Source organism: Rhipicephalus sanguineus, chromosome 7, assembly GCF_013339695.2.
Source record: "Rhipicephalus sanguineus isolate Rsan-2018 chromosome 7, BIME_Rsan_1.4, whole genome shotgun sequence".
Taxonomy (NCBI): domain Eukaryota; kingdom Metazoa; phylum Arthropoda; class Arachnida; order Ixodida; family Ixodidae; genus Rhipicephalus; species Rhipicephalus sanguineus.
This window is the reverse complement of record NC_051182.1, coordinates 30,412,447-30,437,287: the sequence shown is the minus strand read 5'-3', so window position 1 is coordinate 30,437,287 and position 24,841 is coordinate 30,412,447. Positions and strand designations below refer to the sequence as shown.

Sequence of the window (24,841 nt, the reverse complement as noted above, 5' to 3'; positions counted from 1 at the left end):
GGTTGAAACTTTACCCCCCCCCCCCCCCTTCCCTCCATAATAATGGTTATGACACGCCTATGGCGAAGACAGTTATCTTCAGCAAGTTTAAGTACATGGCAAAAACTTTTATAATTTGAGAACTTGAGACACAACCTAATGCAAGTCCTATACTGTAGCCCGTTCAGCGCCTTCAGAGCCTTAAACACCTGGAATTTTATTTGTGTACCACCCGTGGATGGCGCCACGCTCACCGCGGTCACGAGAACCAGGACGGGTCCAAGTTCAAGATGCCCAGCAGCCGCAGCGTCTCCCAATTTGTCGCCGTCGCCGCTGTAATCTGCATTGTCCTTGGGGTAAGCTGATATTGGTGTCGATGCTGCCATTTCAGTGATTTTAAAGGTATACCTACAGCGACGTTTCTGCATGTTTAGCAACGCCTGCTTCTACCTGTATAGGCATCGGGGACAATTTAGTAACTTCGAAGTTATATGTAGCTTCAGGAAGGATATATGCCGCTCACTTCGTCATTCAGGAGGCCGAAAGTGGGTGTCTATCACTGTAAATGCTCCCTGTCCGTCTCTGTACACAGCAGTCACTTTCTACGAGTGCAATACCTCGAGACCTTGCGCGGAGGCCCGTCTACAACATCGCCCACATGGTAAACACGGTTGAGCAAGTGGACGAAGCCATGCGTCTGGGAGCCAACTCCATCGAAGCTGACGTCACCTTCACCGCCAACGGTACCGCGACATGGTTCTACCACGGCGTGCCATGCGACTGCTTCAGGTGGTGCGACAGCCATGAAGAGATACCCGCTCTCCTGGACTACGTTCGGAGGACGGCGTCCGTGGGTGAGGAATATCCAATCGTTTCGCAGTTGCAAGAAACGCCGCACTAAGAGAACATGCCCTTCAATATGGGATGATTTCAGCGTGCACAGAACAGACAAAGACGAAAGGAAGTAGACAAACAAACGCTGACTCGGAATTCAGTTGTGAGTCTGCGCTTGCTTGTCTACTTTATTTCGTCTTTGTCTGTTCTGTGCGGGCTGAAACCATCCCATAATGAATTCCTACCAACATGCGCAGTTTTCATTATCTTTCCAGAATGTCATTATTGACACTTATGCTTATGTGGCATGACTTGTTACAGGTAAGGTTTTGGTGACGACCGAGTCATCCAAAAAGTGGAGCGTTTCTCCGAGGGGTGTGTGGGTATGAGTGTTTTTAGGGCAGTGTGAATGAATGGCATATGGCTAGGGGTCTCAAACTCACCTCAGCTAGCGGGCCGCCGTCACGAAATTGTCTACCAGATTGGCCGGGACAGGGAAGAAGATGGGAACGTCAGCTAGTGTTGGCTTTTGAAAGAAGGCCTTTCCCGTATGTCATATATTGGTCATTTATAAAGGAGCTTGGACGCCAGGTTTCGAGAAACATATCGATACTAATCTCCAGAAAGAATCAAATCCGGACGCCGACCCTGAAATAAAGAGTTCTTGTTCCTTGATAATGTGAAACACATGGTGACCGCATGGGGTACCTCACAGAAAAAAAAATGCTTGAAACCAGTCATACGTCTGTGTAGCTCATAAGTACACTTACTAAGAAAATAAAGGATATATATGGGACGAAGACAGTCATGTGCGGGCTGGTCCGCTAGCGAGAGGTCCGCGGGCCGCATGAGGCCCGCGGCCCGCGTGATTGAGACCCCTGACATAGGCTATGGCTCACGTGTTTACACCCACCCAATTTGAGTTTAACCCACGCAACATGCCGCACTTGTCAACAAAAACAACCCAGTTGTCATTTCGGAGCAGGAAAATTGTTCATTTTAACGCGATAGCGTTAAACAGCTCGTTCCGCAGAAATTCCGGTGTCGGTGTCGGCGTCGTTGGTTGTGAGCGAGAAATGATCATATTGTCCGCGACAGAAAAATCGAGAAAGATGCAAATAAAATGGATAATAAAAAAATCTTAGGTTCGAGTGGGAATCGAACCCAGGCCATCTGCGTGGCAAGCAGGTGTTCTACCACAGAGCCACTCCATTGCTTGGGACTGCACTAAATTAACTTTAAAGCTTCACAAACATACGCGTCCTGTGTACAGGTTTCACAGTACGAGATGTAATATCGCAGTAAAACGGGGTACAAGCGTATATTGCCATCGGGCGTCACACGACGTGAACTGCACAACGAGTTGGTGGTTTAAAGCCGGCCACCCATTACAAAAGGCACACACGTTACTGCGCGTATTCCCTTATGTAGAAAACAGATTGAAGATGGAGCTGTTGACGAGGAAGAAGAGGTGGCCAGGGGCACGCTCTACATTCTTATTATTTTTTTTGATACTCGTTCTGACAACAATAAACCGAAGACGTGTCGGTTCTGCGGTCTCTCTGGTCCTTCTGAGACATGGTGCCGTGACCAGGATACCTGAAGACAGACGAGAAGACTTCAACCCCCTTCGCAACAACGGGTTGAAGAACGGAGCAGCGGCGTCTGGCTCAACATCGAACCGTCGCGGGAAGGACCACGACAGATGACCATTGGCAACTCAGCTACACAGGCAAGGGCCTTTTCACACGATTTCAAGCATGAATAGAGAAGTCTTATCGAAGAAGCGGAAGACGCTTCGAGCAAATGTAACAACGCTTACGAGCGAAATTGATAAGAAGATAGAAGAAGAAGCCGATCGAGCGCAACTAATGACGCTTCTAAACCAGATCAAGAGCGTGTCACAGGCGTTAAACCAAGTTAACGAACAGATTGAATCGCTCATCGAAGAGGAAGACGCGGAGGCAGAATTTGAAAGAGTTTTGCATTATGAGATGAAGATCATCGCAGCAACGACAAAAATAGAGGAGCGATTACGAGAGTTGGAGCTAGCGACGCAACTAACAACAAGAATAGTGGCAGACCAGGCGACAACAATGCAAGGTACTAACCACACCTCGGACATGCAAGAGCTTGTTAAGTTGCCACGTCTTGAAATGATCAAGTTTGATGGCAAAAGAACAGCGTGGCCTAGGTTTTGGCATCAGTTCGAGACATCGGTGCACAACAGATCGAACATGCCGAAGGGTCAGAAATTTAATTACCTTCTGGCGTCACTCAGCGGGGAAGCTGCTTCTCTAATAGAAGGTTTACAGTTCTCTGATGAAAATTACGATCATGCAGTCGACCTTCTGAAAGAAACGTTCGGGCGACAAGACAGTTTAAGGGAGACATACATAAAAGAGCTAGCAAACGTAGAAGCAGTGAAGAGTTCCAGAGATGTGGACGGATTGAAGAAACTATTCCAAAAGTTGCAAGTAAACACACGAGCGTTGCAGTCTTTAGGCGTGGAGATGGACAGTTACGCCACAGTGATAACACCTGTCCTGAAATCTGCGCTACCAGTGGACATGAGGATTGAGATGAAGATGAAAGAAATACAGAAAGGTGCAGACAACAGTCCAGCAACAACAGCGTCGGACTCAACATCAAGAGAGAGCACGCGTTGTTTGAAAGGAATGATGGAGTTCTTAAACATCTATATACGCAGCAGAGAAGAAACTCATGAGGAGAAACAGGCCGAGGACAAACCACCACGTAATACGAGAGGGACAAGAACATATACGCTTCAAAGCACCTCTATGAAAAAATGCATTTTCTGTGAGCTGACTGGACATTACACGGAAGATTGCAGAAGAAGCTTAACGATAGAACAGAAGAAAGAAGCCTTGCAGCGGGAGCGAAGGTGTTTCAGATGTACGAGACCTTACCATACGGCGAAGATATGCCGCGCCAACGTACGCTGCAAGACATGCACGGGAAGGCACGCAACATCCATGTGTCGACCACGAACATCTGGAACGTCAGCTCAACAGTCAAGCAGCGGTGGCGGACAAGTACGTACAAGCGCCAAACTTGATCGGGCAGACGTCAGCAAGTCCTGCAACATGCACGCACAGCAGTCTGGTGAGCACAAGTGCATACTACTGCAGACAGCCTTTCCATGGACGGAGGGAGAAGAAAGTGGGTGCTACGCAAGGATTATGCTGGACAATGGAAGCCAGAGGACATTCATCCTCAAAAGATTGTCGGGAAAACTAGGGTGCAAAGTAAAAAGATCCGAAAGAATCACCGTTGGATCGTTTGGAGGAGGAGAGGTGGAACTCGACTTGAAAGTCGTCGAAGTCAACGTGAAGAAGGACCCTACATCCGAACACATCACCATTGAAGCGCTCGAGATAGAAGTGATATCCTGCGACGTGCTACCATCTCCACCTTTGGCAGTACGAGAAAGAGCAAGATCTCTAGGGATTTCTTTGGCTGATGACAGTAAGAAGGCGGGCAATGACGGCGAAAATCTAGAAACTTCAATATTAATTGGAGCAGATTACTACTGGACGGTAGTCACTGGTCGCATTCGCGAGATACAGCCGAAAGTAATGGCAATAGAAACGATGTTGGGATGGACGGTTCAAGGTCCTGTAGATCTTCGTTTTGTTCCACTGAAATCATCGACGGTTATGGTCCTCAAGGTCAGTGCCAACTCTGACACGATCACCGATGAACTGCGGAAGTTCTGGGATTTGGAAAGCATGGGAATCACGGAGAAAACCGAGACAAAGCCAAGCAATAACCGTGTGATACAGTACATCAGAGAAACAATGGAGTTCAAGGCAGGAAGGTATCAAGTGCGGCTACCATGGAAGGAAAACGTAACGTTATGTGACAACAAGGCAGTTGCAGAGAAGAGGCTTATGCAGGTGACAAAGAAATTATGGAAAAATCGCGATGACCTTCAAGCCTACGACAAAGCTATTCGAGAATACTTCGAGAAAGAAATAGCAGAAAACGTCGAAGAACCTGCCGGAACAGACGTACGGAACAAATTTGTCTATTATATGCCCCATCAGGCTGTGATCAAGAAAGAAAGAACAACGACAAAGATACGGATCGTATTTGACGCATCGTCAAGTCAAAACCCAGGGGAATCACTGAATGACAACCTGGAAAATGGGCCAAACCTTAACCCCGATATCACAAGTTTGCTGATGAACTTTCGACAACACAGGATTGTCAAGTCAGCAGACGTGGAAAAAGCGTTCCTGCAAATAGCAATACAAGAAAATGACCGAGACGCACTGAGATTTCTGTGGTGGGAAGAAATACCCAGCGAAGCTATGCCAAGCCCGGAGATAAGAACATGCAGGATGACGAGAGTAACTTTCGGCACTACACCAAGTAGCTTTCTTCTAGCGGCCACAATTCATCGACACTTGGATGACTTCGAAGAAAAGTATCACGCAGTTGTGGCGCAACTCCGAAAAGGAATATACGTCGACGACGTCTTACTAGGAGCCGATGATTACTCGACAGCTGCTAAACTGTACAAAGAAGCAAGATACATTTTTCGTGGTGCAGGAATGAATTTAAGGAAATGGACTTCAAATGACGCCAAACTACGAAATCTATTTGACGAAGAAGGAGAAGATTTAGATAGAAGAATCAGAGAAGAAGGACAAATCAAGGTTTTGGGATTGAAATGGAATTTTGTCGACGACCTGCTGAGCTTCCCAGACACTACGTGGCGACAGGACATGGATACAAGACAACTTTCAAAACGTCAGGTTTTGCAAGCTACGGCAAAGCTATACGACCCTTTAGGTTTTTTGACACCATTTTCTGTTAGAGCAAAGATGTTGATGCAGAAGATTTGGATAGAAAACCTAAAATGGGACGACCCGTTACCAAGCCAGCACCGATCAGCGTGGAAGGATTGGGCAGAGGAGCTTCAGCATCTGGATAACTTCACTATTAACAGATGCTATGACTACAACAAGCAAGCTGAGGTGAAAGCATCAACTGTACACGTTTTCTCAGATGCAAGCCCAATGGCATACGGAGCAGCAGCATATCTCGTAACAGAATACTCAGATGGCAGCAATCAGGCCAGTTTACTCATGGCAAAAGGTAGAGTCGCTCCAATCAAAAAGATTACACTGGCAAGAATGGAGTTGTTGGCCGCCACAGTATCAGTTCGATTGGCCAGTCATATAACTGAGAATTTCATCAGGAAAGCAAGAAGCGTGAGATTCTGGACTGACTCTCAAATTGTGCTTTGCTGGATCAAGTCAAGCAAGACGAAAGATCTGTTTGTTCGTAACCGCGCAGCAGAAATCAAGAACAAATCCAAAGAGAGTCAATGGGGTTATGTTAAAAGTGATGAAAATCCTGCGGATTTGATGACAAGGGGCGTGAAGATGCAACATTTACTGAACAGTGAATTATGGTGGAAAGGCCCCACGTGGATCAGGAACGAAAAACAAAGGCCTGATTATGACATCATGATAGAATCGGACAATGATGACAACGAACACAACGAAGAGATCGTGACAAGCCTAACTACCACAACGAGTCAAGAGAAAATAATCGATGTTAACAGGTTCGGATCGTATAAAAAAGCATTGCGAGTTACAGCGTGGGTGATGCGATACATTGGAAATCTAAGAAAAGAAGCGAAAAAAGGTTCGCTAACAGGAGAAGAATTGGACAAGGCAGAACTGTTGCTGTTAAAGCAGGAGCAGAAGACGTTACAAAACGAAGTGACACGAATAAATGGCAAGATGAAACTGTGCAGCACGGACATCTTCGAAGACAATCAAGGCGTCCTAAGAGTGCAAGGGAGGCTTCAATGGAGTGATTTGACCTTTGATGAAAAGCATCCCATTGTTTTGCCAAGGGAAAGTCACTTGTCAGAACTCTTAGTACTGCATGCGCATCACGTTACCATGCACGGTGGCGTTGCATCAACATTGACACACTTAAGGACAAAGTTTTGGATTGTTCGGGGCCGACAGATGGTAAAATACGTTATAAAGAAATGCATCATATGTAGGAAGTTCAATTCCCGACCAATGACGCAAGAAACGGCACCACTTCCAGCTGACAGGATAACGAAGACGAGGCCATTCGACATAGTTGGTGTGGACTTCGCTGGACCACTAAATGCTCGAGAGGAAAAAGGCAGCAAATTTACGAAGTTCTACATTGTGGTATTTACGTGTGCAGTAACAAGAGCTGTACAACTAGAGTTGGTCAAGAAGATGTCATCGGAAGCGTTTATACAAGCGTTCAGAAGATTCGTAGCTAGAAGAGGATTGTGTACGACAATTTATAGTGACAATGCAAGAGCCTTCAAGAAATCCGAAAAAGAGATAAACAAAATATTAAAGACGGAAGACGAAAGGGTGCAACAGTATACCAGCAACCTGCAAGTAAAATGGAAGTTCATTGCAGAGTTAGCTCCATGGTGGGGAGGATTTTATGAAAGACTCATCAGAAGCTTTAAAACGTCAATGACAAAAGCTATAGGAGCTCGACTTCTGGATGAAGAAGAACTACGGACTGTGGTTGTTGAGGCAGAAGGAGTAATTAACAACCGGCCTCTTACCTACGTGTATGACGATCCCAACGAGCCACAACCCATTACGCCGGCGGATGTTATAGGAGGCAAGCAAGTAATTAACAAGCAAGAATACGACAAACCTGGTGAAAACAGTTTGCTGAATTACTGGAGTAGAAGAAAAGAGGCAATGATGACATGGTGGATCAGATGGAAACAAGAGTATTTAAGGGAGCTGAAGTGTGCTAGCAGAAAAACGGCTGGACACACAGCTATACAAGAAGGAGATGTGCTTCTGCTTGGAGAAGCGCGTAAAAGGATGCAGTGGAAACTCTGTAAGGTTGAAAAGATTTTCCCAGGCAAGGATGGACTAGTGAGGACATGTTTGCTTCGGACATCTGAAGGAAAACTGGTCAAGAGACCGATTCAGCTGTTGTATTCGCTCGAAGGCTGCATCCGTTGAATCTGGCCGGCGGGAAGATGTAGAAAACAGATTGAAGATGGAGCTGTTGACGAGGAAGAAGAGGTGGCCAGGGGCACGCTCTACATTCTTATTATTTTTTTTGATACTCGTTCTGACAACAATAAACCGAAGACGTGTCGGTTCTGCGGTCTCTCTGGTCCTTCTGAGACACCTTACGAACGCGTAGTGAGTGCATCGCAACTTCGAAAACGTATCACGCGCGTAATTGCTGCTGGTTTAAAGCATGCCACCTATTCCAAAGGGCATACACATTAGCGCGTATTCTCTTACACACACGTAGCGGGTGCACTGTTGTCATACAAGTGCTGTTGAAGAGGGCGGAAACCTTTACGTTTACCTTTACTATAGGTATGTCGAGTGTTGTGCGTGTGTGAGACCGGGCGAATGAACATAATGATGAGCGAAAGAGAGCACGACGAGGATGGGGCCGGATATCGCTATCGCGTTGAACTCTTAAAGGCGAAGCTTAAGCGTCTTCCAATTTTTTCAGACGGTGCCATATCCAAGGAGCGCCTCGCATTGCTCTTCTTGGATCTCAAGGTCACGAATGTGCTTCCGCAGTACAAATACCGTGCGGGAGTTGAAATCGCGGAGAAACTTACACGACACCTGTGGAGTGGAGGTGAGTTCATTAAAACGGGCTAAGTACAGCCGAACCCTATTATAACGAACCAGCGTCGCGACCATAAGTAAGTTAGTTGTAACTGATACTCGTCGTAACAGTACGAAGGAAACAGAAAAGAAGGTGGGTAGGTTAACCAGAAAAACTTCCGGTTGGCTACCCTACACTGAGGTATTGGTGAAGGTGAATAAAGGGATAAGAGAGAGGAGGGAAGAGAAGAATAAAATAAGGGGCAGTGAATTCACTGAAGCGTGCGGGACTACAGCAAAAGTCAGAGATGTTCGCACAAGTACGACGTCCACAAAAAACAAAAGAGGGCCTTCACTGCCTTCTGGGCCGACAAGAGCTGGGAACGGTGTTCTTGTAGCACCTGCACGGTGTTGAAAACCAGGAAGCGGAGCCGAAGTATAGAACGTCTTGTTTATTCGACGCTGGGTAAAAAACTAAAAACTGAATGCGGGCGCGCGCTCGGGCCCACGTTCGCTTGTCACTTCTTCGTCTACTCTCCTCTTGACAAGCATATTATTTAACAGCTCCCGGCCGAACAACTTGTGCGGGGCTTGCTTCTTTTCAAGTCTCTTGTTTCCGCGGTACCGAATCTTGTCCAGCTGATTCCAGGTGGTACAACATCTGTACTGGTCTCCGCAACGTGGTGCCACCAGGAATGCGCACCTTGCATGAGCGAACTTTGCCGTCGCTGCCCGGAAATACTTCGGTGACCTGTCCCATCTTCCACAATTGCCGCGGCGAGTTCAATACCTTCATCAGTACGATATCTCCTGTCTTCACGGATTCTGTGCTTGTAGTTTCATTCACATGAGCTGAACGAAGTTCTTGGAGGTACTCTCGTCGCCACCTGTTCCAGAGATTGTTTAACACTTGTTCTTGATGTTTCCATTTTCGCTGAAGTATGTCGCGTGACGACGACGCTTCTTCGGCTGATGTGCTAACACAGTCTGTAGGAAGCATAGTCAATCTTTGGCCTATGAGGAAATGACTTGGCGTAAGTGGAGTTGGTTCAGAGGATTCTGTATACACAAATGTAATCGGTCGTGAATTTATCATAGCTTCAACTTGAATGAGGATGGTAGAAAGTTCTTCGTAGTTAAAGAAATGATTTCCCAGTGTTTTCTTCAATGTAGACTTCACGGATCTAATAAGTCTTTCCCAAAACCCTCCCCACCAGGGAGCTTGTTCAGTGATGAATTTACAAATGATCTTGTGACATCCGAAATACGATTGTACTTCTTGCGATTCCATTAACTCATGAAGCCGCTGAATCTCCCTTGAGGCCTTTCTAAAGGTCTTGGCATTGTCGGAGTAAATTATCCTACAGATGCCTCGTCGTGCCACAAATCGTTTAAAAGCTAGTAGGAACTTGTCGTAAGTAAGACTGGTGACGAGCTCCAAATGAACCGCTCTGACGACTGCACATGTGAAGATGAGTATGTAACTCTTTTTCGTAGCTTCTCCATTATCTTTTCGTAGAAGGGGTCCAGCAAAATCTACACCACAGACTTCGAAAGGTGGAGAAGGCTGGACACGGTCTGCTGTTAGGGGTGCGAAAGGCTCCGAGTATTGCTTGCAGGAATATCGTCGGCAGACGATGCATTCGTTTATGACTTTCTTTACAACCTGCCTGGCTCTCAGTATCCAGTATCTTTCTCTGAATTCCGTTAAGAGAAAACTGAGTCCAGCGTGTAAAAGTCGTTGATGTTCTTTCTTCACCAACAATTTTGTGAATGTGTCTGAAGCTGGAAGCAGAATAGGGTGCTTGGAACTTTCACGGAGGTTGCTGAACTGAAGTCGACCTCCCAAGCGAAGAAGCCCTAATTCGTCGTGATAGGGACAGAAACGCTGAAGTGCAATGTCCATTCGACGTACATCCGGTCCAAATACTTTATCTTGTGTTCGACGTATCCAATAAATTTCGGCCTCTTGTAATTCGGTTGCGTCTAGAGGTCCTTTCTTTCTGGCGTCTGTATGTCGGCAATTCCTAGTGAAACGTTGTATCCACGCAGTTGTACGCAGCAGTCGGTTATAAGAGCTGTAGTCATCTATGTTTACAATCGTAGGTTCTGGTCGTACAGCTGTATTCAAACACTTCGTTTCCTCTTCTACGTCGACTGTATCCTCGCTGTAGCAGGGTTCGTCGAATGTCGTCTCAGTGTGGAGAAAGTTTGGTCCTTTCCACCAAAGCGAACTTTGTAAGAGTTGTTCCGCGGTGGCTCCTCTAGACAGCAAATCGGCTGGATTCTGATCATCTGGGCAATGTCTCCACATATTCACTTCGGTTAGGGAGAGTATCTCCGCAACTCTGTTTGCTACGAACTGTTTCCAGCGCTTCGTTGAACTTCGTAGCCAATGAATCACAATCATGGAGTCTGTCCACATAACTGTTTCAACGTCCGCTAGGTTTAAGGCACGTTTCACTGTTGCAATAAGTCGAGCTGCAACAAGCGCTCCCATAAGCTCCAGTCGTGGGACAGTCATATTTTGTAGAGGTGCGACTCTCGATTTGGCTATCAATAGCTGAACTGTTATGTCTCCATTGATGTCTCGTACCTGAAGGTAGAGCACGGCGCCATACGCAGCAGGGCTTGCGTCGCTAAAGGCATGGATGGTAACCCGAACATTCTTGCCCAGGAGGAATTGACCAAAATGTCTCTTAACTTCCAACTGATTAACTATTGGGAGGCCTTTAGTCCACGCTGTCCACTCCAGAAGAATAGACTCGGGTAGGGGAGCATCCCAGCTGTATTTCTGTATCCACAGCCTTTGAACTAATAACTTCACCACCAGAACGAACGGTGCCAAGAATCCGAACGGATCGTACATGAGTGAGGCAAAGCTTAAGATCTGTCGCTTCGTAACCTTTGGCTCGTTTAACGATTCAAGCATCTTGTCTATCGATGGCTTTAAGATGTCTTTGTCAGTGTCCCAGACAAGTCCAAGAATCTTTTTTCCGTTTCCTACATCGAACTGTATCTTCATGTCTTTACTGTTGTAAAAGTTTCGTAAATGTCCATCATTTGTCGTCCACTTTGTCAGGTGCATCCCCGCCTCTTCCAAAATACTGAAGCAATCGTTGACGACTTGCTGTGCTTCGTCTTTGCTCTGTGCTCCGATGACCAAATCATCTACATAGAAATGATCCTTCAACAGTTTGGCAGTCGAAGGGTACTTGTCTTCCACGAGTTGAAAGTGGTGTCGCAGAGTTGCCGCTAGGAGAAAAGGACTGCTGCGGGCACCGAAAGGAACCCTTGTCATGCGCAATTCTTCAAGGTTAGTAGAACCTTCCTCAAACCAAAAGTAGCGAAACGCGTCTCGGTCGTGTTCAGCCAGTGACACTTGAAGAAAAGCTTTTTCGATGTCGGCGGAAATTCCAATCTTGAAGCTGCGAAACTTCAGCAGTAAGTCAAGTATGTTGGGATTCAAATTCGGCCCTGTCCACAAGACATCGTTGCGAGAAGGAGAGTCCGAAGCGCTAGATGAGGCGTCTAACACCACCCGCACTTTTGTTGTAATTCTGTCACGTCTCACTACCGCTCTGTGTGGCATGTAGTACGTGACTGTGAGGGATCTGGTTCGGGTAATCACGGCAACTTAAAGAATTGTTGCCGAGACGGACGAAGACATTTGCATCTTGAGTAATAAGGCTTTAATGCCACAAAAAAATGATGATGAAGTTTGGCGCGTTACAATGCAACAGCGAAGAACTGCCCTATAGCTACGAGCACGACACACGTTCTTGCAGGACTCAAGGTCTGACCCTCAGTGTAGTCCCCCACTGCACTACACAAGATTTTTGTGAACACTTCACCGTGTGACGGTCGAGGCAGAGCAGTCGATGAGTTGCGTTGCGTCTTACGCCGACAGCAGTGACACAGGCATGGTCGGAGCGGAGCGTGCGGCAGAGCCGATGTGGCAGGCAAAGACGTCCCGGACAGCCAGTAGTAGGCCCAGGTCTGGAGTACGCCCGGGCCCAAGAACAACGGACCGGCGCCAGCTGCTGGAGCGCCTGGTAGACGGGAGCCAGGCTCGAGCGGTCACCAGGCACAGGGGTAGGCTTCGGGACCAGGACCCGACGAGCGCTTCACCCTGCGACTGCTTCGTTCGGTTTTCGTTACCGAAGCTCTCTCGTCGTCTTCCTCTTCTCTCTTCTTCCACACGGCTTGGCTTGACTTCGACGACACGATTCCGCCTTTTCGATGTCTCGTCGTCGTCTTCGTCGGTGCACCGCACATCACAAAACACCAACGCCGTGCACCAGATGGGACTACCGCGCACATCATGACAAAAGCCCCCCCTTTCGAAAGTTTTTTTTAAAAAAAAACTGTCCAAAGTGCGCGGGATACAAGACTTACGACAAACAAATGTACAAAACTGTTGCACCAAGACAATAGTCTGTCTGTGGGAGTCCCTAGGCACATGGTACTTAATTACATTAATGTTGTAGAGCTAGCACCTACACCTGTAGCCTGCTCATATAATCAGCACCCACGTTCTCTGATCCTTTGATATGCTCAACACGAAAGGTGTACTCTTGCAATGCGAGACTCCAGCGTAAGACCCTGCTGTTCAAATGCTTGGCTTGAGAGAGGTATCGTAGCGGTTGATGATCAGTCTGAACGACGAACGAGGTTCCATAAAGGAAGATATGAAACTTGGCGATCGCCCAAACTAACGCTAAACACTCTCTTTCAATTGCAGAGTATCTCTCTTCCCGGGGCATAAGTTGGCGGCTGGCATATGACACCGGGTGAAGAAGACCCTCGTGTTCCTGCATAAGTACGGCGCCTATGCACCTATCAGATGCATCTGTACGTAATACGAAGGGTTTCTTTATGTCAGCTGCCTTGACTACTGGTGCAGATGCTAGAGCTTGTTTGAGGGTTTCAAATGCCTCTTCTCTTTCGGTATTCCACGCTAACTTGTTCTTTTCCATCTTTCTTGTCATTTCAGTCAGTGGTTTCGCTTTCTCGGCATAATGAGGTATGAGGTCTCGGTAATATCCCGCCAAGCCGAGAAAAGAGCGAAGCTGCTTCTTCGTTTCCGGTCTTGTGGCTTTAACGATCTTCGCTTGGCCTATTTTGCCTTTGGGATATGTCCTTTGGCATGCGTCACATGATTTGACGAACCTTCGGACGTCCTCCTGTACACCGGGCCAATAAAACGACTCCAAAACTCGGTCCTTCGTCTTCTTGATACCATGGTGACCAGATATCGGGGTTTCATGTGCCAAGTTCAACACATGGAGCCGCAACGCCCTTGGAACCACCGCTTGTTGAAATGCTTTACCTGGAGCCAAGTGGTAACGCGGTACAAGATTCCTTTCTCAAACATAAATGGGTGGTACATGGCTCCTTTGCCGCGGATGATGGTGTCGACTTTCGCCCTACAAACATCCAGCGACCGGTCTTCCTCTTGTGTTTGGCGAAAGGACTCCTGTGTCACCTCTAAGTTTCTAAACTTAGCAGTCGTGAGCTTCCGGCTATGTCCTTTGCTTGAAACACCAACCATGATGGTGCTATTCGTCCCGTATCCATCTTTGGGTTTCTCTTCAGACTTGAATGCCTGATTAGTCGCCGACTTCTGGCTCGCTGACTCCTTCCACGTTGAGTCGGGGTCATTAGCGTCACGGGCGCCGGGAACATTTCCTACGATGACATCATAAAGTGGTGACGTCATGCATTTGACTATCGCATTTCCGCTGAAATAGGGCGATAGAATCCGTACTTCTGCTTCCGGTACCTCGATGCAACTACCATCAGCCAATAAAATCGTGGCGGTAGTACCCGTTAGCGCATCATCGGGAACAAGAGAACGGCGCACTACCAGGGTGTTGCTTCCAGTATCCCTCAAGACAGATACAGTATGTCCAAACACTTCTCCCTGTAACACCGGCAAGTTTCGCGTTGCTGTTGCGGTGAGTTCTGTGAGCGCACTGGCAACGTAATCATCTGGTGACGAATCATCGGCGCATCCAGGTGGCTCCGACTTCTGCTCGGTAGACACGATGCAAGATGTCGTCGTCTTTGACCCACCGTTGTTTGGGCATGCTCTTGCATCATGGCCTGGCTTTCGACAGTGCCCACAGAAGACTCGTTGGGGTTTCGTGCGGCAATCAGATGCTCTGTGCCCAGGTCGATCACAGACGAAACATCTAAGAGGAGGCTGGGTATATGTACATTCATCTTGCTCCTTGGTAATGTTTCCGGACTTGTTACGAAAGACCAACAAGTTTGTTTGCCGCTGGGCCTCCAAGAAGGTATCAGCCGCTTCTGCCATCTCTTCTACTGTCTTGCATTTTTTCTCCCTTAGGAACAGTGCCAGGCGATCGTGACAGTTATTCAGTAACTGCTCAGCTACAATAAGGTTGCGCACGGATGCAAAGTCCTTGTCCGTTTTCGACATTTCCAGCCATCTATCGAAGAAGCTCTGTAATCTCGTGGCGTACTGTTTACCAGTTTCGCCGTCTGCCGGCTTGCTTTGCCGAAACATTTCGCGATAGCCTTCGGCTGTGAAACGAAACCTCTGGAGCAAGGCCATTTTCGTACTCTGGTAATCCATCGAGTCTTCCGGCGACAGACGACCGAAGACTTTCAACGCTTCCCCACTGAGGCATAAACTAAGCGCTGTAGCCCACTTCTCCTCAGGCCACTCTTGACCAAGAGCTACGCGTTCGAAACTCTTGAGATACGCATCGAGATCGTCACGCCTCTCGTCAAACACTGGAATCAGGTTGTGAGGATTGATCAAGCACGGGTGGCTTTGACTTCTCTCAGGTTCTCGGTCCCGCGCTGCTGGCTCTCGGCTACCTTCGACCTCAGCTAGTCTAATTCGCAGTTGAAGAGTTCTCTCTTCTATCTCCAAACGTTCCTTCGCCGCCTGCCTTTCCGCGGAACGCTCTTGACGCGCTTGCACAGATTCCTCATGAGCCCGCTCTAACCGCGCATCTACCCACGTCTTTAGCTCAGCTCCTTGAAGCCCCATGCGTTCCGCTAGCGTTATAAGCTCTTGCTCACTCATCTTCACTACAAAGGTTTTAACTCAGTGCAAACGGCTTCGTCCTGCCTCGCGGACGCCAATTGTGAGGGATCTGGTTCGGGTAATCACGGCAACTTAAAGAATTGTTGCCGAGACGGACGAAGACATTTGCATCTTGAGTAATAAGGCTTTAATGCCACAAAAAAATGATGATGAAGTTTGGCGCGTTACAATGCAACAGCGAAGAACTGCCCTATAGCTACGAGCACGACACACGTTCTTGCAGGACTCAAGGTCTGACCCTCAGTGTAGTCCCCCACTGCACTACACAAGATTTTTGTGAACACTTCACCGTGTGACGGTCGAGGCAGAGCAGTCGATGAGTTGCGTTGCGTCTTACGCCGACAGCAGTGACACAGGCATGGTCGGAGCGGAGCGTGCGGCAGAGCCGATGTGGCAGGCAAAGACGTCCCGGACAGCCAGTAGTAGGCCCAGGTCTGGAGTACGCCCGGGCCCAAGAACAACGGACCGGCGCCAGCTGCTGGAGCGCCTGGTAGACGGGAGCCAGGCTCGAGCGGTCACCAGGCACAGGGGTAGGCTTCGGGACCAGGACCCGACGAGCGCTTCACCCTGCGACTGCTTCGTTCGGTTTTCGTTACCGAAGCTCTCTCGTCGTCTTCCTCTTCTCTCTTCTTCCACACGGCTTGGCTTGACTTCGACGACACGATTCCGCCTTTTCGATGTCTCGTCGTCGTCTTCGTCGGTGCACCGCACATCACAAAACACCAACGCCGTGCACCAGATGGGACTACCGCGCACATCATGACAGTGACATGCCCGCTCGTACTGCTCGTTGTGACCTTCTCAGCAAAGCCATTGTTATAGTAGCTCCTGATCGCAGTGTCATATTCCTTGTTAAACTCTGGTTCTCGACACAGCTTTCTTTGTAGAGACTCCAGCCTCTTCAGAGCGACATCTCGGTTGTCTTTAAGCTCGGAATAATTGCTGCGCCAAGGGAGTTCAACTTCGTAGCGTCCATTGGTTTTAACAGTTGATTCCATAAAGTTCTTCAGGACGCATTCGTCATCTTTCGAATGTCTTTCTTCGTGGGCCAGTCCCAGATGCTCCACTTCCCAGAAAGCCCTCAGTTGCTGTGAGACATTGGTTTCCATCAGGTGTATGTTGAAGGTCCTTACGGTTTCTGGCTGGAACTTCGGCACACTTCTGGTATCTCCATGTAGTGTCCATCCCATGATTGTTTCGATGGCGGTTAAGGAGTCGTCCAGTCGCTGAATTTTTCCGCTGAGGAGTTGCCAGTAATAGTCAGCTCCTATAAGCACGCATATGCCAGGCTCATGTGAGACCTGGTATACGGTGACATCAGCCAAACGTAAGTCCCTGTCTTTTACCCTTTCAAGCACATTTGTCTCTGTCAGTGCTGACAAGTCACTGCATACTTCTGGGACTTCTATAGCCTCTATTTCAATCGAGTTTGCGTCGTACTGGCTATGTAGCGTAACGCGTACTCTCCGATAATATTTCCGAGGTGCAGAAATGTTTCCGAATCCAGAGATGGTGAGCTGCTCTTCGGCTACCACGGTGGCTTTCAGCTTCCTAGACAACTCTTCCGTGATGAAGCTGCGTTGACTGCCACCATCAATTAACATTCTTACAAGGCATTTGTCTCGAGTGCCCACAGCCCAAACTTGCGCGGTCTGCAGAAGTACTGTGCTCTTTAGCGAGTCTGTAGAAGAGCTGGATACAGTGGTCTGCGTTTCGTTATTCTTCTGTACCCATTTTGGGTCGCACATCGTTGTGATGTGTCGTCCCTTGCATTTCGCGCAGCTTAACCTCTTGCAGCTTCTGCATTCTTTCGCTCTGTGAAATGGTTTAGCGCATCGGAAGCAACATCCCAACTTGCGCAGTTTCTCTTTTTTCTCATCTAATGTGATCTCAGATGGGCAGTCATCCACCGAGTGATCTTTGCCGCTACATAGCACACAACTCTCTGGATCAAGCTTTACGGCTAACATAGACGCAGAACCTCGGTTATGGTCGTTAGATTTTGGTTTTCCGGTTAAAACTCGTTCTCTGTGGTCATCCGTCAGTCATCAAAGCCTGTTCCCGGCTTCTTACTTTGAAGCTTAAGAAGTCTAGAAGAATAGACAATTCATCTAGTTGGTCACTAGTACCGCTTGAGTTTGTCGAAGATAAGGTGCGCTGAGTATAACGGAGCACCATTTCTTGTGGAAGGTTCTGAATTATTGCTGTTTTCAGTAACACTCCGTACTCTTTTTCTTCGACTCCAAGGTTACGAAGGGATCTCACGCGGGTTTGTACCTCTTCATACAGCCTTTGAAGCCCTTCAAAATCTTCGCACGAGCGGACTTTACGAAGGTTAAGAAGCCGGCGCATGTGGTCGTTAACAATCAGCGACTTATGGCCGAATATTTCTTTGAGAAGATCTATAGCTGTGCTATAACTTTCGTTAGTTGTGGCCAGGCCGCTGATGACACCTTCCGCTTTACCCGACAGGTAGCTCCGGAGGTATTTCAATTTGTCCACGTCTGCGAGATGGCGGTTCTGATCAATAGTTGACTCAAATTGATCCCAAAACTCAGGCCATCTAATTTGGTCTCCATTAAACTTCGGTAGATTGAGCTTAGGTAGTTTAATCTGTGCACGTGCTTGATGAGAATCATCGTGAGATGCGTGCGTAGCTACGGCTTGAGGAGAGGACAAAATGCGTTCAGCTTGGGACTTTGCGAGGACGATTGAATCTTGATATTGCCCGACGCTGTTAATCTCATCCTCAAGGTTATCGTCCGTGACATGCTCTTCTATTTGGTTGTCAAGTTCCGTGAGCATCGTTTCCTTTATCTTCAATAGGTTAAGATGATCGATTAGCTCACCAGTTGGCGTTGGTTCCGTCCGCATAAGAGCCGTCATGTCGTTGATGATCCTGGTGACCGAAGCTCGAACGGTAGCACGTTTCCGTCGTAGCCTTTCCATGTCGTCACGTCGGGAATCGAAGGCTCGTGATGACGTGGATCGTTCTTGGTTTCTCTCCCAGCGTCGTCGCGTTGATCGCGTCGATCGGCTGTCCTCTTCAGGTAGCTCGCTTCATCGCCAGGGGTCTTCAACTGTTCTTCTATCCTGGTCACGGCACCATACTGCTGAAAACCAGGAAGCGGAGCCGAAGTCTAGAACGTCTTGTTTATTCGACGCTGGGTAAAAAACTAAAAACTGAATGCGGGCGCGCGCTCGGGCCCACGTTCGCTTGTCACTTCTTCGTCTACTCTCCTCTTGACAAGCATAATATTTAACACACGGGAAGTGGCCTATCGTCCAGTCGTCGCAGTGCGTCGGAAAGTACTAGTCTCTCCGAGGCAAATCGCGGACAATTGCACAGCAAGTGGTCGATGTTTTCTTTGGTGCCACAGAGGCAGAAAACAGTTTTAACATATCGACAATATATGGTCGCACAAATATCCTATAGATATAAAAAACGCATTATTCCAGGCTTCAGACCCCTGTATAATGCTTACCCACCTCTTTGTGGCATTTGAAACTAAATAGACCGGAACATCGGAAGAACAAACATCGCTTGACTAAACAATCCTGCGTTCACAATTATTTGAAGAAGGATCTGGTTGTGAACTTGATGAAGAAATGTGCTTGTGAATAGTCTCAATATTTATGCCACTTTTTATGCGGACTTTTATGGACCAAACGTATCTGGTCACCTGTTTATTGAAGTTTTTTTTTCGTGTTTTTACTTATTTTTGTCCAAGTCATCGCCATTTATGTTTCTTTTATTCTATCTTCTTTACTCTCTCTTTTCTCCTACTTCCTTTCCTCTGTCTCTTCCCTCCTCCCGAAAGAGCAGGCAGGCGATGTGCCCTTCTAGGTGGCAGTTGTCAGCGTGCTCTCTCCCTCTTTTCTATGTGTCCTTGTGTATATGCGTATGCAAATCAAATAATAATTTTCAGCCTCGCGTGACCCAAATGTTTTTTTGTTGCAGCCTATACCGCGGCAGCTCTCGCTTTTCTGGCTTCGTTATAAAAACAGCAAATGTCACTGAGTGAAGCGTGACCAACCAAAGTGCACATTTAGTTCGCTATAACGGATAATTCGCTATATCGGTGTCCGTTATAACGAGATTCAATCATACCCCATGCAAGACTACTCCTTCAAAACAGGCACAGCATCAACAAAAACATAAAGCGACGCTAACCATAAAAAACAAATTATCGCGACACATATGCGGCCTTTTAGTGCGCAGGCACCACGGGGGAAAGGCGCGGTGTCGGAGACATCGTACAAACGCACTGAATGCACTGGATACGAAGCTATGTCCTGATTATTTCTCACTCGATCACAGTTTATACCTGGAATGCGATGAACGTCCTGCTGTCTGTTAGGAGCGTCCGCGACGGCGAAGTGCTCCGCGGAGCGCTGCATACCATCTACCGGATCATGCCACTCATGCTCTCTAAGATAGGTGAGTATCAAATACCACTTACTTTTTAAATCATTTCTATGCCGACTCGACGAGAAAAATGTCCGTGCGTCTGTCACATAAGATGATCGCCACTCTAAAGAAATAAAAGGTTTCACTCAGGTGCTTGGCTTTGACCCCGGGCGAAATTTTCATTTTCTTCATTCACTCTCCGTTTCCTGTGACCGGGCATCACCAGGTAAAACTCTTACACGCATTATCAGTCGGCGCAAGCCTCGCACTGACGTATTGGAACCTTCTAAACATTTTCGATTCTTCAAATCAGATTTTATGCGCGACGCGAACAGCCGTGTACGTGAGAAGCAGGGGGGGGGGGGGGTTGGGAGAGAGGCCAGCCCCCCTAATCACCTAGACGGGGGGCCACGAAGTCTGCCCCATACTTTTATTCAGTCGAACCTGTTCCGTCATTAAACAAAGAGCAGGGTTATGGCTACGCTTCGGCCACCATTATCGTCAATGATGGCGGCTGAAGGGCTTTTGATGTTGTATTCCAAGAACTGTTTATTCTCCATCTTTACTCCCGGAAAGCAAGGGACTAAAGGCAGGCCGTTGTGAGAAGCATCGCATCGCTTAATTTTGATTTTTTCATCCATTGTGAAGCATGTTGTCTTTTGGACTCGATCAAGGGGAGGGGGGCCACTGCGATGAAACTTTGCCTGACCCCCCCCCCCCCTGGCGGGTAACCCTGCGCACGCTTATGCACGCGCGCCCTGTGTTAGGTAACGGGTACACAATGGTTAATCGTCAGGGGTCAAGGTTGTGGTGTCGTCGTCGCTCCCGGCGCCGTACGCGCCAAACACCACCGCGGGTTCGAGCACTGGGAGCTTCCTGCAGGTTGCCGCGTCCTCGTTCGTCCCGCACCCGTGTACCGTTCGTACTGCTGCGCGCGAGAACTCGGCCCATCACCGCGAAAGGACGGCGAGCCGTCGCGCGCAGCGAGGGAGACCCTAGGCGACACTCTCCAAATCAGTGATTTATTACGGGGGATTTTTATACAAGAGAACAATAATTCATTACAACCAATCGCACGTAAGATAGTTACACAGGACACCAATTAGCTAATACAATTGTTACCAAATGTGGCCGCGAATGGCACACCCACAAAACGAACAAACAAAGAAAGAACCAGGTTTGGAGAGCCGACCTACCCCTCGGCCAGCGCTCCCGCGATCTCGCACCCCAGAGCAGAAGAAAACAGAACAGACATAGCAACACTTAAAAGGAACATACCGTGCACGATCGCGAGGCGCTGCCTCGGGACTTCGAGACCGCGGAGGGTAGCGCGCGCCCGCTGAGGCCGGAGCCCCGACAAAACGACGTAACCGCCGGCCGGCGGCGAAGAACAAAGAACAAAGGATCGCCGCCGGCCGGAGCGGCCAAAACGCGTACGCACCCTTCGAGGTCCCCAAGTGGTCTCCCCCGAACCTGGTCGCGCGCCCGGCGCTTCCAGGCGAGCGCGAGCCAGGTCCAAATCCCGCCAAAATTGGGCCAATCGGCCACCGTGTTTAACCTTCGAGGGCGGGGTGGCAGCAAAGTGACGGCGATTTATGGCCAGCTGCCACCCGTCCGGTCGAGAGGAGAGGGACACGAGAATTCTCCAAGGAAAGATGGCGTCGAGCCACTGGCGCGGACGCCTGAATTCCCACAAGGTTAGGGTTGTGGCTGTTGTTTGAAGCACTGTGCACCACATGAAACAATGACACTCTCGTCATCCATCTGACAGGTGTAGACATTTCCAACAGCGACCAGCCTCTGGACGCTATACGGGACCTGTACCTGCGACTCGGCATAACGGGTCATCGGTGGCAAGGTGACGGCGCCACGAACTGCGTCTCGTACCTGCGGCCGCCTCAGAGGCTCTACAATGTCATCAAGGACCGCCAGTCGGAGGTTCCGCACCACTACGTCGAAAAGGCCTACCAGTGGACCCTCGACACTCCGGGTGAACTCCGACGCTCGCTCAGGTGAGCAATAGACGCGATGGCACATCGGGACGACATCCAAGTTCTAGGTCCAAATGTCAAAAGGGGCGCTGACGATTCATTTTGCGAGAGTTATCGCGAAGCCCCTCCAGAGTATACGCTCCTTCCCTCCGCGTTGACGCAGAATGAGCCTGGTCCATCGGGAATAAAAACATTTGTAGAAATTGTGGTTCAATCCCCAGAATAATCGTAAGATAACGATTAAAAAAAATCTGACGGGGCCATAGCACCTTCGGTTCGTCGAGAAATTTTTTTGCACTTAGAGCTACGATACTGGTCACTGCTGTCGGCGCCGTACGCGCAAACAAAAGACGTCGCATTGAGGATGAACATGAAACGTAAACATTCAGGTCGTTATATCTTCGTTAGTCTCAGGTTCCTGTAAGAACTTTCGACGTGTGTACATTTTAGAAGTGCATAGACCTTGATACCAGTGCGTTAGTGCAATCTACACTACCCATTCAAGTAAAACCATAAGGCTACTTTTTCAGAAATCTCAGGTGTCTGGTATTCGGGTGTCTGGTAGCTGCGCTCGCATGTCGTCTTTCGTGAGCCCTGGTGTATTCCTTGAGTTAACTTTGAATGAAGGAAGGGAAATGTGAGGGCCCGGCCGTTTCTTTGTTTGACACAACCCTAATAAAAACCAGCAGATAATGAAGCCAAGGCAGGTATAGGGGGCGTGCTTGGGAGGGAAACGACAGTGTCAATCGGCGTTCATTCCACTAAAAATATTCATATATCTCATACCACGTCGCAGGAGAGGTGTAGACGCCATCATTACCAACAGACCGGACCGCCTGGCCGCCATCTTGAGGGAAGACGAGTTCCGAGACGTGGTTCGACCCGCCATCGTTTACGACAACCCCTGGACTCGATTCGACGACTTCGTGGGAATGGATAGTGGAAGGGACAGCTGAAATACACAGGGTTCAAGCCGAAGCATCACCGTTAAAGAGGCCCTGCAGCGCTATTTCAGCACTGTCAGAAGATGCTGCCGATTGGTAATCGAGGTTCATGCAAGCATGTGAACCAAGCATTGCAGCGCAGCACGCGACAGGGAATTTACGGTTAAACTTCGAAGTCAGCTAGAAATTACTCGCTCTTCTCTTGACAAATGATGCTACAAACCCAATTTTTACTGTGTCATGAGCACATGGACACGGGCAATGGCTGGTATAACCATCGTGAGCTGCATTGTTCGGGGCCACCGCGGGTTGACGTGCCGTATCCGCGATGCGCTCTGTAGTGCTAGAATTAGACACGATATATGATTTCACCAGCGCGCTCGTGATCACACTGAAATTGAGCCGCGCGTTCAAAGACAAAAGTGCTCAAGGTCATGAAGCGCGCTGACGTACGGACGCAGTTTCTTCCCCTTGTCTCTCTCTGTACACACACACACACACACACACACACACACGCACACACACACACACACACACACACACACACACACACACACACGCACACACACACGCACGCGCACACACACACACACACACACACACACACACACACACACACACACACACACACACACACACACACACACACACACACACACACATCGTTAGAGGGACCCTGAAACGGTTTTGACGATTTTGTACGAACACATTGAGCCGGTAGAGCAAGTCCTAAGGATCATTTACAGACCGATTTAAGCTCTGTGCATAAACTGTGTAATTTATTACAAAGCTCTAAAGCTGCTAATCGCCACCGATCACAGCGGCTCAGCCAAACGCGTTTTCAAACCGCCCACTTCCAGTGCGCGTCGTATTGGAAGCGCGACGTCACGCAGGCGGCTGATCTGATTGGATATGTCCAGTACACGTCACTGAACCTCCTGTGGGCAGCGAGCGTCGTCTGCCTGTGTTACAACGTACTCCGTGTTGACGTGAGCTGAGCGACAGTGTTTATCTCGAGGTTTCTTTTCTTGGACATAATTATTTGCCCTAGCCTTGTTGTGTACCACGTATCTAGCAATTTCTATCAATTGGTGACTTGTAAAGCTGCGACATCGTGCAATGTTCGTGAGGCATCTGGCGAGCGGAATCCCTTCGGCTCGTCGCTGCAATGAGCGTCGCGCTCTCGCTATCCGTTCAACGCCACGATCCACGTTTTTGTGGCTTAACTTCACCCCTGAAGACACAACCACATTGCCCGAGTTTACGCTTATCGGTGATCGTTCTCGAATTATTTCTGTTTGTCCGCATGCTTTCGCAAATTGTCGCCGTACAGGAGAATAAAATAAGATCTGCTGGTAGTGTGGCGGCACCTGTCGGAGCAGATATCAACCACTCCGCGAGCTTCGTCTTTGTTGGGCCTCCGAGATTGCGCGCAAACCGTCGGCGCACAATATCTGAGACCATGACTGGGCGAAGCTCAAACCGTGCGCTCATGAGAGCGCTGCGATCGCCGGCGATGTCTGGGTGTCTGTGAGATGAGGGTGCAAGGCAGTGGTGAGGAGAAGGGTATAGATATAAATTCCGTAGCGGCCTTGGTACACGGTACGTTGCTTAATTTCTGGTGCGAATGATTTGGGGATGCTCCTGCCTAAACGCTGACAAAACTTCAAAAAACCGTTTCATGGTCCCTTTAAAGAGGCCCTGCAGCGCTATTTCAGCACTGTCAGAAGATGCTGCCGATTGGTAGTCGAGGCTCATGCGAACATGTGAACCAAGTATTGCAGCGCAGCACGCGACAGGGAATTTACGATTAAACTTCGAAGTCAGCTAGAAATTACTCGCTCTTCTCTTGACAAATGATGCTACAAACCCAATTTTTACTGTGTCATGAGCACATGGACACGGGAAACGGCTGGTATAACCATCGTGAGCTGCATTGTTCGGGGCCACCGCGGAGTGACGTG

At 48.6% G+C, this 24,841-nt stretch overlaps 1 protein-coding gene across 1 annotated transcript; it reads left to right on the top strand.

Annotated features, from left to right (window-relative positions):
• LOC119399353 (dermonecrotic toxin SPH) lies at positions 1-24,800 on the top strand. Its single transcript, XM_049417672.1, has 7 exons — positions 1-335; positions 572-833; positions 8,347-8,478; positions 19,853-19,972; positions 21,714-21,954; positions 22,730-22,982; positions 24,630-24,800. The coding sequence occupies exons 1-6, from the start codon at positions 270-272 to the stop codon at positions 22,887-22,889; spliced, it is 981 nt and encodes a 326-aa protein (XP_049273629.1). The 5' UTR covers positions 1-269; the 3' UTR covers positions 22,890-22,982; positions 24,630-24,800.
• The last annotated feature ends 41 nt before the right edge of the window (positions 24,801-24,841 follow it).

Excerpts from the sequence above, each read along its gene's own strand:
- LOC119399353 (XM_049417672.1), top strand. The coding sequence starts at position 270 with ATGCCCAGCAGCCGCAGCGTCTCCCAATTTGTCGCCGTCGCCGCTGTA. Across the intron at positions 336-571 it reads TAATCTGCATTGTCCTTGGG|CAGTCACTTTCTACGAGTGC; the intron begins GTAAGCTGATAT and ends CTCTGTACACAG. Across the intron at positions 21,955-22,729 it reads GAACTCCGACGCTCGCTCAG|GAGAGGTGTAGACGCCATCA; the intron begins GTGAGCAATAGA and ends ACCACGTCGCAG.